This window comes from Euprymna scolopes, chromosome 5 (genome assembly GCF_053919585.1).
Source record: "Euprymna scolopes isolate OS-2025 chromosome 5, ASM5391958v1, whole genome shotgun sequence".
Classification (NCBI taxonomy): Eukaryota; Metazoa; Mollusca; class Cephalopoda; order Sepiida; family Sepiolidae; genus Euprymna; species Euprymna scolopes.
The window spans coordinates 67,722,267-67,734,906 of record NC_136486.1 but is presented as its reverse complement, the minus strand read 5'-3'; the positions used below and the strand labels follow the sequence as shown (position 1 = coordinate 67,734,906).

General features: G+C 37.1%; 2 protein-coding genes across 2 annotated transcripts in view; one reads left to right on the top strand and one right to left on the bottom strand.

The window, feature by feature from the left end:
* The window catches only part of LOC145276588 (uncharacterized), a 109,686-nt gene extending 101,329 nt beyond the window's left edge, over positions 1 to 8,357 (bottom strand). The window contains exon 1 of the mRNA XM_080127784.1: positions 8,289 to 8,357. Within this exon, the coding sequence (XP_079983910.1) occupies positions 8,289 to 8,357 (69 nt within the window). The remainder of the gene's footprint in view (positions 1 to 8,288) is intronic.
* A 1,636-nt stretch (positions 8,358 to 9,993) lies between these two features.
* LOC145276587 (uncharacterized) lies at positions 9,994 to 11,711 on the top strand. Its single transcript, XM_080127783.1, has 2 exons — positions 9,994 to 10,787; positions 11,330 to 11,711. The coding sequence occupies exons 1-2, from the start codon at positions 9,994 to 9,996 to the stop codon at positions 11,709 to 11,711; spliced, it is 1,176 nt and encodes a 391-aa protein (XP_079983909.1).
* Positions 11,712 to 12,640: the final 929 nt, after the last annotated feature.

The window sequence follows — 12,640 nt, the reverse complement described above, 5'->3', positions numbered from 1 at the left end:
ACTTTAAAGAAAGATAACTTGTTTAAGAAGCGAAACTTGACGGATGAGAAAAATACATCAAACTTTGAAGAAATATCACTGTATATACATATGTGGGTATGTGTACGAGTGTATGTGTGTGTTAAGCTTTAAAATTCCATACCTGGATGAAACGCATAAGATTTTGTGTAGCTTCATCTCTTTATATATTTAATTGCCTACATATATGTTTGTGTGTGGGGGGGCATGTGTACTAAAAATATATGCATATTAAATAATATATATATATATATATATATATGTATATAATAAATATATGTATATACATATATATATATATATGTATGAAATAAATACATGGATGTACGTACATATATACATATATATGCATATATACACACACATATATATGTGTATATATGTATATATACATATATATATATATATATATATATATATATATATATATACACCGAAACATAAAAATATGTACATATATCTCTATACACATACATCTATATGTATAGTAACAGTGAAATATTAAATTTCCATTGAAATAAGTTTAATTACTTCCGTTGAAGTATTAGCTGCTAAAATAGAAAAAAAGTGATAAGTTAGTTTTATTTTATATCTGGAGACCCAAGTTGATTGTTTACGCACTTGAAGTAGTTTTTATTCTCCCCCCGCGTATACATTTAATACGGGGTGCGTCGTTTTTAAATATATTGGTTATGTGCAATATTTATACTTAACTAGCGTGGTACGCCCGTCCTTGTCATGTGGGAAAATACACCCTAATAGGTTTTAATTCCTGGAACGTTCTTATTTGTTATTACGGAGCAAATAACGTATCGGATATTGTATTGTACGTGATGTATAGTACTGATTTTAACAGACTGAATAAAAACATTTACCTCTCTAATCGGGTTTCCTACCGTTTGAGCTATCTTCAGATTCAAAATTAATACATGTTTATATGTAAGTATTTATGTGCCTAATTGAACGAATTTGCGCATGAGCACAAGCAATAGGAATATATCGCTAATTTAAAAACAATGAGTTTGCATTTAAACTTGATGACATATTATGGTTCGCGTTATTCATCCATCTAAACAAAGAGTTTATTAGTTATAAACTATTCTTTGTGTATGATCACAACTTATTATTAATTGCATTATTGTCTAACCAATTGTTAAAAGTTCATCGGATAGATATTCTCACACTGGCACACGCGCACATATATATATATATATATATATATATATATATATATATATATATATAATATTTTATGTATGTAGATCAAGACTTGTATATCGATTTGGAGCTATATACATAACATCGGTGTTCACTTATTTCCTTGTACACTTTTTGTAGTCATATTATTATTAGTAGTTCTTGTTGTTCTTAGGACTTATTTTATTCTTGCCGTCATAGTCGCAAGGCAAGAAGTCAAAAACAATGGATTCGAGGGACATGAAGAAAATGACTTGCCGCGGTAAATTGAATCGGTCAAAATGGAGAATGCGGACGCGAAAGTGGCAAGACACACCGACAACCTTGTATGAGTAGACATAGTATGGCGTGCAGGAGATTGATATGTTTGGAAAACGATGAAGTTGTAGCTAGGTTTAACTAGATGAGGCTGCTGGATAGAAAGAAAGTTGCTTTATAGTTATTTGAATGTAGAAAATATAAGGGGGCATTTGCTATCGGTGCGTACAATGGAAAAGAGTTATAGCTCGTTTAAATTCATCGGGCGAAATAAACAGTGAAAGCGAGTTTTGCTCAAAAATCAACTAAAAAATGAGCTTTTCTGGGTTTTTGTTTATGTATTGTTTCATTTAGACGAATCGCATGCATTCATACACACACACACACACACGCACACACACACACACACACACACACACACACACATATATATATATATATATGTGTGTGTGTGTGTGTGTGTGTGTGCGTGAGTGTCTGTGTTTATATGTGTGTGTAGGTTTCTATGTATCTATATACGCAATAATGATATAATTGCGTTCACAAAAAAAATAAAATAAATAAACTCATTCCACTACTAACGAATACATACACAATGCAGGCGAGCGAACGTAACTTTAATGAACAGCCATAAAATGCAACGCTTGATTTACTTTCATTATCTCACGATAATTTTAGCCGAAAGTCTAAACTCCATCTTTTATATATATATATATATATATATATATATATATATATATATATATATATATATATATATATATATAAATATATATATATATATATATATATATATATATATACATATATATACATATATGTGGGTGTGTGTGGGTGTGTGCGCGTGCGTGTGTTGTAGTGGGAAAATGAGTATTTATATCTGTAAAAGTGGTTAACACTTGATCACTAATATCTTTTACCATAAAACTTTCCTTTCATAGCAACATATATATATATACACACATATATATATATATATATATACTTTTACACACATGTATATATAGCTATACACATACATATATACGTGCATATATACATAAATACATATACATATACATATATATACATACACACATGTATATATATACATGTATTGTGAGAGAGCGAGAATGAAAGAGAGAAAGAGAGAGAGATAGAGATCCAATATGGGTATTGTTAACTAATATTTATGATATTCTATGAACCTAAATAAAGTATAATGGGTAATATTTTAGTATAGTCCTAACCAAGTGTAACCCCACAAAACAAACCTTGAAATTACAGAATTTTAATGTATAATCTCATATATATATATATATATATATATATATATATATATATATATATATATATATATATATATATATATATATGCCTCTGTGTGTGTGGGTATGTGTATATATATATAAACATATATATATAAACATATATATATATATATTAAATTGTAATTCAATGAATTTCAAAAAACTCTCATTGAAATGAAATGAAGTGGTTGAGTTTCATATCAAAGAATGTTTATTATTCTAAGCAAGACTTTGACTTTCCATGTCTCACTGACTTTAGCAAATAGGGTGCATACCTTTATAACTATTTGCTAATATTTTCACTCCTCTGATGAGATGGTAGACATCGAAACCCTATAGGTTAAGGAGATAAACTTTCTAAAACATTCTTTGTCTTGCTTAGAATAATAAAAATTCTTTGATATGAAACTCAACGACTTCATTTCATTTCAATGAGAGTTTTTTGAAATTCATTGAATTACAATTTAATTTATTTGCTCTATCTTGAATATCGAGCAATTCTCGTTTAGATGGGATAACTTATAGAATATTACTGCCAGTAATATTTTGTAAACCTACAATCTCACGTTTACATAACCACTGATTGTTAAATAAAAACTACTCCGAAGTATATATATATATATATATATATATATATATATATATATATATATATATATATATATATATATATATATTTATATATGTCGCTGTGTGTGTGGGTATGTGTATATATATATAAACACATATATATATATATATATATATATATATATATATATATAAACATATATATATATATATATAAACATTATTCATCATATTTTTAACTTGCAGTATCCGCTAACTGGCGTTGCACGGTTAAAACGTACCCCTCCTCGGAAAAATTAAAATTCTGTTGCTGTTGTTGCCTATCCCTTAAATTCCTTATGTTACGAATGGCTTTCGGAAGAGACACCCCCAACTCCTTATGGTAATAACCACTCTCAGCATTTCCTGAACGGGTTGAAAGAATGTTGCAATGCTATTGAGCAAAATCCATCCATTAAATGAAAACAAATAGCAGCCAGAGTGGGGGGAACAAACTCAGACGCAGTACACAGCCGGGGTTGAGATATTCATCTAGCCGTTAAATCTGTGGTAATTTTGATTGATTACTTACCGACCTCCGCAACTAACACTATTTGTTATCAAAGTTTTATTAAGAAACAGAACTTTATTTAAATACGAAAACATGGAATATTATCCTTAGTAGATAAATTGAAACTTCATCCATGTATTAATCATGTGTTATTATTTTCATTTATTATTATAATACTTGGTTTTAATTATTTTACTTATTGCACACAAAAATAATAAACCAAAATAAAATAACAATAAATCCAATAAATACAAACAAAAAACACACATACACTAGAAACAATTGAAGGATTTTTTTTATTTCGATAATAAAAATAATATAAAGGAAAAAAAAAAAAACCTGTTTGACTTTGATAATAAAATAAATCGAGAACAATGGAGAAAACAATACCGCTGTAACGGCCTGAATTCGTTGTGATTTCAATAACGAAAATAAGGAAGCACCTCATCTTGCGAGGTGACATGAAGTTGTTCCAGTGTCTAGAGATGGTGAAGTAATGTTATTGATCAAGAGCGAAACGTAAAAAAGACCATGGAAAAATGAAAAAGAGATAAAAACAGGAAAATAAAGAAGAATCGATCGAAAAAATCACAGAAATAACCCTGTTTAAATGTAAAAACAGTTGATTAAAATGCAATTGTATTTATGAAGCGGAAAACAATGACGATGATGCTAGTTGCCGAAGCGTTCGTTAAATACCGATATTAGTTTCATGCTGGAATTGACAATGACACGTATCCGCCAATCATGAAAGCAGGGGCATGTGTGAGGAGAACTTATTATTTTTTTTTTTGTTTTGAGGATCCGAAGGTGATTGCTATATCTATGAGTTTACCGATTAGTTATGAAGAGTGGAGTCTAAATATAAGTTACTTGTGTGTAAAATTACGCGGTATAGGTTGGCATGGGTCAGCGGATTAACTGATTAGGGGGAGGGCTACTTCGTCTGTAGGTGAGTGCGATGATGATGATGATGATACCACTCATAGGATTAAATTTAGTTTTTAATATACCGAATTAAAATGTCTCAAATATCGTGTTATAGTTACTTATGATAATTGCTAATAATGTAGACATAATGAATTTGTATATGTCGTTTGTTGCTTAAAGTTACGCTATTTTGGTCTAGAGGGGGGCACCTCCGACGTTTTTATTAGACATAGGGATTAAAATTTTACTTCAAGTTTTCACCTTGTATCTATGTCTACATAACTGCCTATTTATTTTAAGATTCTTGTCGACCCCTCTTACTAGTGCAGTATATATATATATATATATATATATATATATATATATATATATATATATATATATATATATATACTTATATATAATTATAATTCCGTTTTCGGAAATAAGGATTGTTGCCTGATGAGGTCTCTAGTTGGTAAATACTGGTAGACCGAAACATGCTCATGACGGTGTAGCAACATACTACTGCTTATGTAAAGACATATATATATATATATATATATATATATATATATATATATATATATATATATATATATATATACTGAAGAATCTCGATCACACACTGATTCTCGCTAGATCACCAAAATAAAGGAAGGCTCCTCCTGGCAACTACCAGATGAGTGACTATTTCAGAAGGCTAGGCAATTGCTATCTTGGGCGCATTAATCCACTGGGAAAGATGCATCCAGAGTCTGCGTTAAAACATGCATCTACGAAAAGGTAACTGATGTAAAAACCTACGGTCTACTGTATAATGTGCTTTGCACCGACAAATTTAACAGTAATAATAAAAACGTGGTTGTGTAACGAAGTAAAGGGGTGACAACTATGTGTAACTGTTTTAGATATATACTCTGTAAAACAATATAAAAAAGCCCTACTAATGACTATGACTCAACTACAGTACAAATTTAGTATATTTGAATTATCGAAAGTTGTCCACATTTTTATTCCCTCCCCCCCATTAGAATGTAAGACGAAACCACTTGGTTTCAAGCTGTTTATTTAAGAACCTGAATTCTGTGTATGTTGGAGATTAATAACTGTTTGTTTGAAACTCCATCAGATATTTGAGGAAAGCGATTGTGTTATTTTGTGGAATGATGAAATCAACTCATGAATTGACAATTGAATACATATCTGTCAGTGAAATAATATCTGCGTCGGATTCAGAGGTAAAACTTGAAGGCTGTTATATATATCCAAGTTAAAGAGATAAAAGACAGATACTGCCGGGAAGGGCAGGGGTGAAGAGACTGCCGAGAGACTGCCGAGAGACTGCGGGAAGAGGCAGGGGTGGAGAAGCCGAGAATGCCAGAGCGACAGACTCTCAGATGAAAAGATAGATGCATAGAGCCGAGGATCTTTTGAGACATGCGCGTCCACCCAGATTCCCAGAGGCCAACTCTCAATAAGTTTGAAAACTGACGCCTTCGATATTGTTTGTAGAACGTTAACACATCGCTTCCTTCAAAGCTCTGAAAGAGTGATAAGAACTCTACTGTTTTATTTGAATATATTATGGTGTGTATAATCGTTTGTCCTGTTTTCTTTAAACTACACCACAAATCCACGGCCCTCTTTCGACGACGTTCGTCGTTAAGAGGGTACACAACGACTGGTCCAGATCGGATAACTAGACGATCCACCGATAATTCAGTCACCACCTGTATACCCGTAACTTAGACGGCAAAGAATTATCACCGGCAGTAGAAGGGTTCGGAGGTCGACGATCGTCCGCAACAGGCGGGTGAAGGTGAGAGAGTGGGCTGGTGACATTTGGAGCCGTTTACCAGGATTATCGAAATTAGGAAGAAGGTGTGTTAGCTAAGAAAAAAAAACGACAAAAACAAACAAGCAAACGAACAAAAAACCAGGACGTTTACTGTTTATAACAGGTGGGACCTCCCAACTAGCGAGTCAACAAAAAGCAGCGCAGAACCAGGAATATCTCAGCAATCAGGTAGGAAAACCACTATTTTCGTTCTTTTCACTTCTTTTTGCTTTGTCATTGTTCGTTTTTGGACTTCTTGTGGGCTTTGCAAAGAGCGCTACATAGTTTTCTTTAATATGGAATCTGCTAGGACTGCAGAGGAGTTGGGTCGTGGGATTGAAGAAGGGCGTCGGCTTACCCCAAAACTTAATGTAATGGTATCCAGAATTCCACTGTTCACAGGTTTGGCAGTGGAGTTGGGACCCTGACTCAAAGCAATAGAAAAGAAAGGGCGCATTTATAAGCTGTCGGGTCCAATATGATCTTACTGGCGTATGACTATACCGAGGGTGTTGCCTCAGAATGGATTGGGGAGTATTTGGATAAGTACAGATCCCAAACCAACTGGGAGAGGTTTGAACATGACATCCAGCAGCACTTCGACAGTCACTCGAGCCGAACAGAGGCAGCTCGAGCGCTGATACGGGTGAAGTAGAGGGATGGAGAATCCATTGCTCACCTAGAGGGACGCGTGAGCGTTCTTGCTAAGGTAGCCTACCCGAATCAAGATCGGAAAAATGATCCGGCTACCCAGGCCCAGCTGGCAGAGTTCTTCACAGATGCATTGAGTAAGTATCTGTTGCGTGAGGACGTGGCAAGGGCAGAACCTAACACGTTGGAGGAGGCCTTTGCACAGGCTCGACGAGCTGAAGCTCTTATCCAGAGATTAGGAAAATTAGAGGAGAACCAGACAGACTGGTTGAAGGTCTGCTACGGATGCGGTCGACGAGGACACATCCGAGCAAGATACCCTGAACTTCACAGTCGGGAAGAAGAAGCCATGAATCCAGAACACCGGGACCTAAGCGTAGGGGGAAGATACATATCTCATCGTAACTTTAAGAGGGGTCTATTGTGCTTTGTTTGCCAGAATGAAGGGCACAAGACACATGAATATAGGATTTAGGACAGAAACAATCAACCCAGAACAAAATTAAAACCCAGGAAGACCCCAACAAAGAAATCTTTAAACTAGTTAGGGTCGCCCCAGTAGCGAAAGAGCGGGTGACCCCTAGGAGAGATAGGAATTTCCGGAAAAGCATAGATGGGGCTTTAAAATTAAAATGCTATAATTGCGGAAAAGAGGGGCACTATAATTATCAGTGCAGAGACGGGGTGCACTGTTTCAACTGTGGCCGCCCGGGACATTCAAAGAGGGCCTGTATGTTGAGACCTAAGTGTTTTAAGTGCGGCAGTGAGGAACACTTAATTCGGAGTTGCAAGGCAAAGGGGTTCGTACGGTGTGACGAGTTTAAGAAAGAGGGAACACCGCAACTAGCTGTCCACTTAGGAAGAAGGAGACGTGCCAGGGGTTCGGGAAGAACGGGCATTTATGGGAAAGTCGTAGAAAGAGAAAAAGTAAAGTTAAGAATCCTTCGGACAAGGATAGAGAAGGGATTAAGTTATGTCAAATATGGTCCGAAGAATACGAACTCACCTGCAATATTGAGGTAGAGGGCGAAACGCTCAGAGCACTGATAGACACCGGATCGGAAATTTCAGTCATTAGTTCGTTAGAGTTGCAAAGACTAAGACTCCCCGCCGACCGATTTATGCCAACTAAGGTGAACGCGTTTCAAGCAGATGGGGGGAGATTCAGGTTAGATTGGAGGCTGGAAGTGAAGATAAAAGTGTGGGAGACCGAGACATCCCACACACTGTATGTAGCACCAAAAATGACCTACGACGTGATACTGGGAGGAGACTGGCTTAGACAGAGGAAAGCCGTATTAAAATTCGACCCTCCAAAGTTAGTCCTTGGGGAGGAAGAAATTATTTTAGGAAGCACGATGTTCACTCGAGTGGACCTCGTGTCTCGTGAAGATTTTAAAATTCCACCTATAACAGCGGTGACGAGCTGGGGTGAACGAGAAGGGGCTATAAGGGATAACAAAGCCGTTTATCAGGTGTTACGCCTTCCCCACATAGAAGAGGACGAGGACGTGACAGTGTTACCAGCATTAGTGCAGGAAGGTCAGGCGCAGTATATTCCGGTAGTTGTAGCAAATACGAGTCTAAAAACAGTTAATATTAAATCAGGAACTAAGTTGGGCAGAGCTTCAGTGTTAACATTAAAAATTAGGGTGAGGTGCGAAGAAATACCTGTAGAGAGCGAAGCAATCAGTGACAAGGTGGAATTAGACTATCCTGACCAATACCGAGAAAGATTAGGAAGACTAGTTAAAGCATATAAGCGAGTGTTAGCTAAGTCAGATAAGGAGTTAGGTAATACACGTACAGTAAAAATGTCGATTGACACGGGCGACCATCAACCAATAAAGATGAGGCCGTACAGAACGCCTATTTGGAAGAGAGAGTTGGTTGAGAAAGCAGTGAAGGAGGTGGGAGAGGCTGAAATTATCGAGCCGTCTCAATCCCCTTGGGGTTTTCCAGTAGTAATAGTGGAGAAAAAGTACGGAGGAAATAGATTCTGTGTACATTTTAGAGAACTTAATAAGATTACAAAATCTACTGCTTGATAGACGACATTTAAGCGATGCTGGGGAAGGCTACATGGTTTTCTCTCCTTAGACTTAAGATCAGGTTACTGGCAAGTGGCAGTAAATGAGAAGGACACACCTATAACGGTTTTCTGTTGTCACATGGGGTTGTTCCAGTTCCGTGTCATGCCGTTTGGGCTAGCATGAGCTCCTGGTGTTTTTCAATCTTTAATGGCAATAGTGTTGAGGGATTTGAACATTTTGCCATGGCATATTTGGATGACATCTTAATCTTCTCAAAACCCCCGGAAGAACACTTTAAACATTTACAGGTTGTGTTAGATCGTCTGAAATATCATGGCTTGCAATTGAAGATCGAAAAGTGTCAATTTATGAGAAAAGAGACTAAATATTTAGGATTCATCATAGACCAATCTGGAGTAAGGCCAGATACGGATAAAATAAAGATTATGAGGGCAATGCCAGAAGCTCAAACAGTTAGACAAGTTAGAGCATTTATAGGGACTGTAGGTGATTACAGAAGGTTCATATCAGGGTTCTCTAGAATAGCTATACCTCTAATTAATCTAACAAAAATACGCTAGGTTCAATTGGACCGAGGCATGTCAGAAAGCATTCAATACGTTAAAGGCGGAGCTGACCTACATTCCTTTATTGATTTATCCCGATTTAAACAAACCTATGGTCCTATATACGGATGCTAGTGATACGTGTATCGGAGCTTGCTTGACTCAGCCGTGTGAAGAGGCAGAATCTGTAATCCCAGGAATAAAGGATGAAATGCCTATCTACTTTCTCTCTCACAAGTTAACAAAGACCCACCAGAAGTGGTATGTGATTGAAAAAGAGGCCTATGCCATCGCGTACGCGTTGCAAAAGCTGCATTTTTATTTAGTGGGCGCGACGTTCGTAATAAAAACAGATCATCGCCCATTACAGTACGTGTTCGATGCTGAATGGAAGAATCGAAAGATGCAACTGTGGGCTATGCAACTGAGTGGATACGACTGTAAGATAGAATACCTGTCCGGAAAAGAGAACACGTGTGCAGATTTATTATCTAGAATTCCCGAAGCAGTAGGGGAAGAAGCTAACGCTAGTGATCAGAATCTAGTTAATGATAATAACTATAGAATCTGCGTACTCAACTCTCAGCAATTGCAGAATAGGCCCTCGGAGATGGAAGATGAAATAGAGCCAGAAGAAAATGACTCTCAAGAAGACGATTCCGATAAGATTGGGTGGAAATCGATAGACCTGAAAATACTTAAGTTAGAAGCGAGCATGGACAAAGAGTATAGCGAACTTAAGAAATCGCTAGTAGAAGGGAAATTACCGCTTTCAAAATCGAGAAAATACCTGTTGGAAGATGATCGGGTATACTATGTAAATGGAGAAGACAAGAGCCCAATGTTACGCTTGTATGTCCCGGATGGCCACGTGAGGGTCAGTGTAGTGCAGGTAGCACATGACAGGTTAGGTCATGTAGGTATTGATAAGACTTACTCGCTTTTAGCGAAGACATTCTATTGGCCGGGTATGTATAAACATATCCACTCCTATGTGACGGAATGTGTCACTTGCCAGAAGCGGGCTGTTAAGGGCGCTGACACCCTAATGGAGACTGATATTCCATCATATCCGTTGAGAAGTGGAGCATGGATGTCTCAGGGCCATATAATTGTTCCTATTTACAATGTCTCCCCACGGGACAGAGTTAGACACCAGGGTCGTTTTTTAATGCGGAGAAACGGAACATAAATAAAAATTGTCTCAGTCGTAAAGGATTTCTCCTCAACTGACAGAGAACAAGAAATTGAAGTGCAGCATCTGAACACCTGAAGAACAGATACTACACTTTGATCTTGACCCGAAGGCCATATAATTGTAGTAACAAGGGAAATAAGTATATAGTCAGCATGGTCGATAGGTTAACTAGCTTGGTAGAGGCATTCCCTGTGCAAACGAAGGATGTACAGACCATGGCGGAGATACTTATGAATGAAATTTTCCCTAGGTATGATGCCCCACGTATATTAGTGAGAGACAATGGCAGAGAATTTGTAAATATCACTATAAGGGAGGTGACGGGATATTTAGAAGTGAAACATATCACCACCTCTCCATACCACCCCCAGAGCAATGGTAAAGTAGAAAGATTCCATAGGTTTTTGGGAGATACGCTGTCGAAGTTATCAGAGGACGAAGTCGAAAATTGGGACTTGTTCTTGAATCAGGCCTTGACAGCGGCCAGATTTTCACATAACGATACGACTAAATTCTTTCTGGTGCACAGTAGACATTTAGTGTTACCATTAGATAATATGCTACTACCAAAAAAAGGTATACTGGGGAAGAAAATCATAAAAAATGATCGAGAAGCAGCATTCTCGGTTTAGTGAAGTGCGTCGAAGGATTAACTCAGCACAGAAAAAGCGTAACAAAAGAGTCATCGATGGCAGGGTTAAGAAAACATATGGAGTTGGGGACCCGGTATACTACAGAGCACAGGTTAGAAAAGAAAATAATAGATCCTAGATGGAAACCGTACTATAGGATAGTAAAACAATAAAAACATAACGGTAACATATAAAATATGGGATCAACTGGCAAATAAAACGAAGAGGGTTCACGCGTCAGATATCTGCGAAGCCAATATTAGGGAGGGGAAAATGCCTAATATACGGACAGATAGACCTGTAAGGAAAGCCTCCCTGATAGATCCGGAAGGAGATCGGGAAGATACGGATAGGTGGGCTGATGATGAGATGGCAGTTGGACGGGAGTTAGAGGTAGAATTTGAGGTAAAGGATACGGACTTGCTGACGGAGACAACAACTACGCCCCCAGATTCGGAAGGTTGGGAATCTGAAGATGACATTCCATTGAAAGTACGGAAAGATAGGGAAGCTGGTAAGGGGAATAGGGCTGACGAATCAGAGAGCAATACGATTCCGTCGACACAGCCGCCAGAAGTAATAGACGACGTGATGGGACCTAGACTTCTGAGAAGCAGCATAAACCGACCTATCAATGTTATCTCAAACCGAGGCGAAAGGGAACATAGTTATAAATAAGATGAAGACAGGGAAAGTCCAATTAATTCTATCGTAAAGTTATTTGGGGAACGAAATTGAATAATTGAAATAAAATTGAACAAATAATAAAAGAGCTCTACTATGTGTACTTGTAGGATGCGTCGCCTGATAGTGATGATCGTAATGATGGCTGGTTGGACAGTAGCGCTGCGCCACACCCACAGCACAATATTTAAGAACACCAGCGAGGTGACAATTACGCGCTCTAAGTGGATCTTGACATTCGTCAT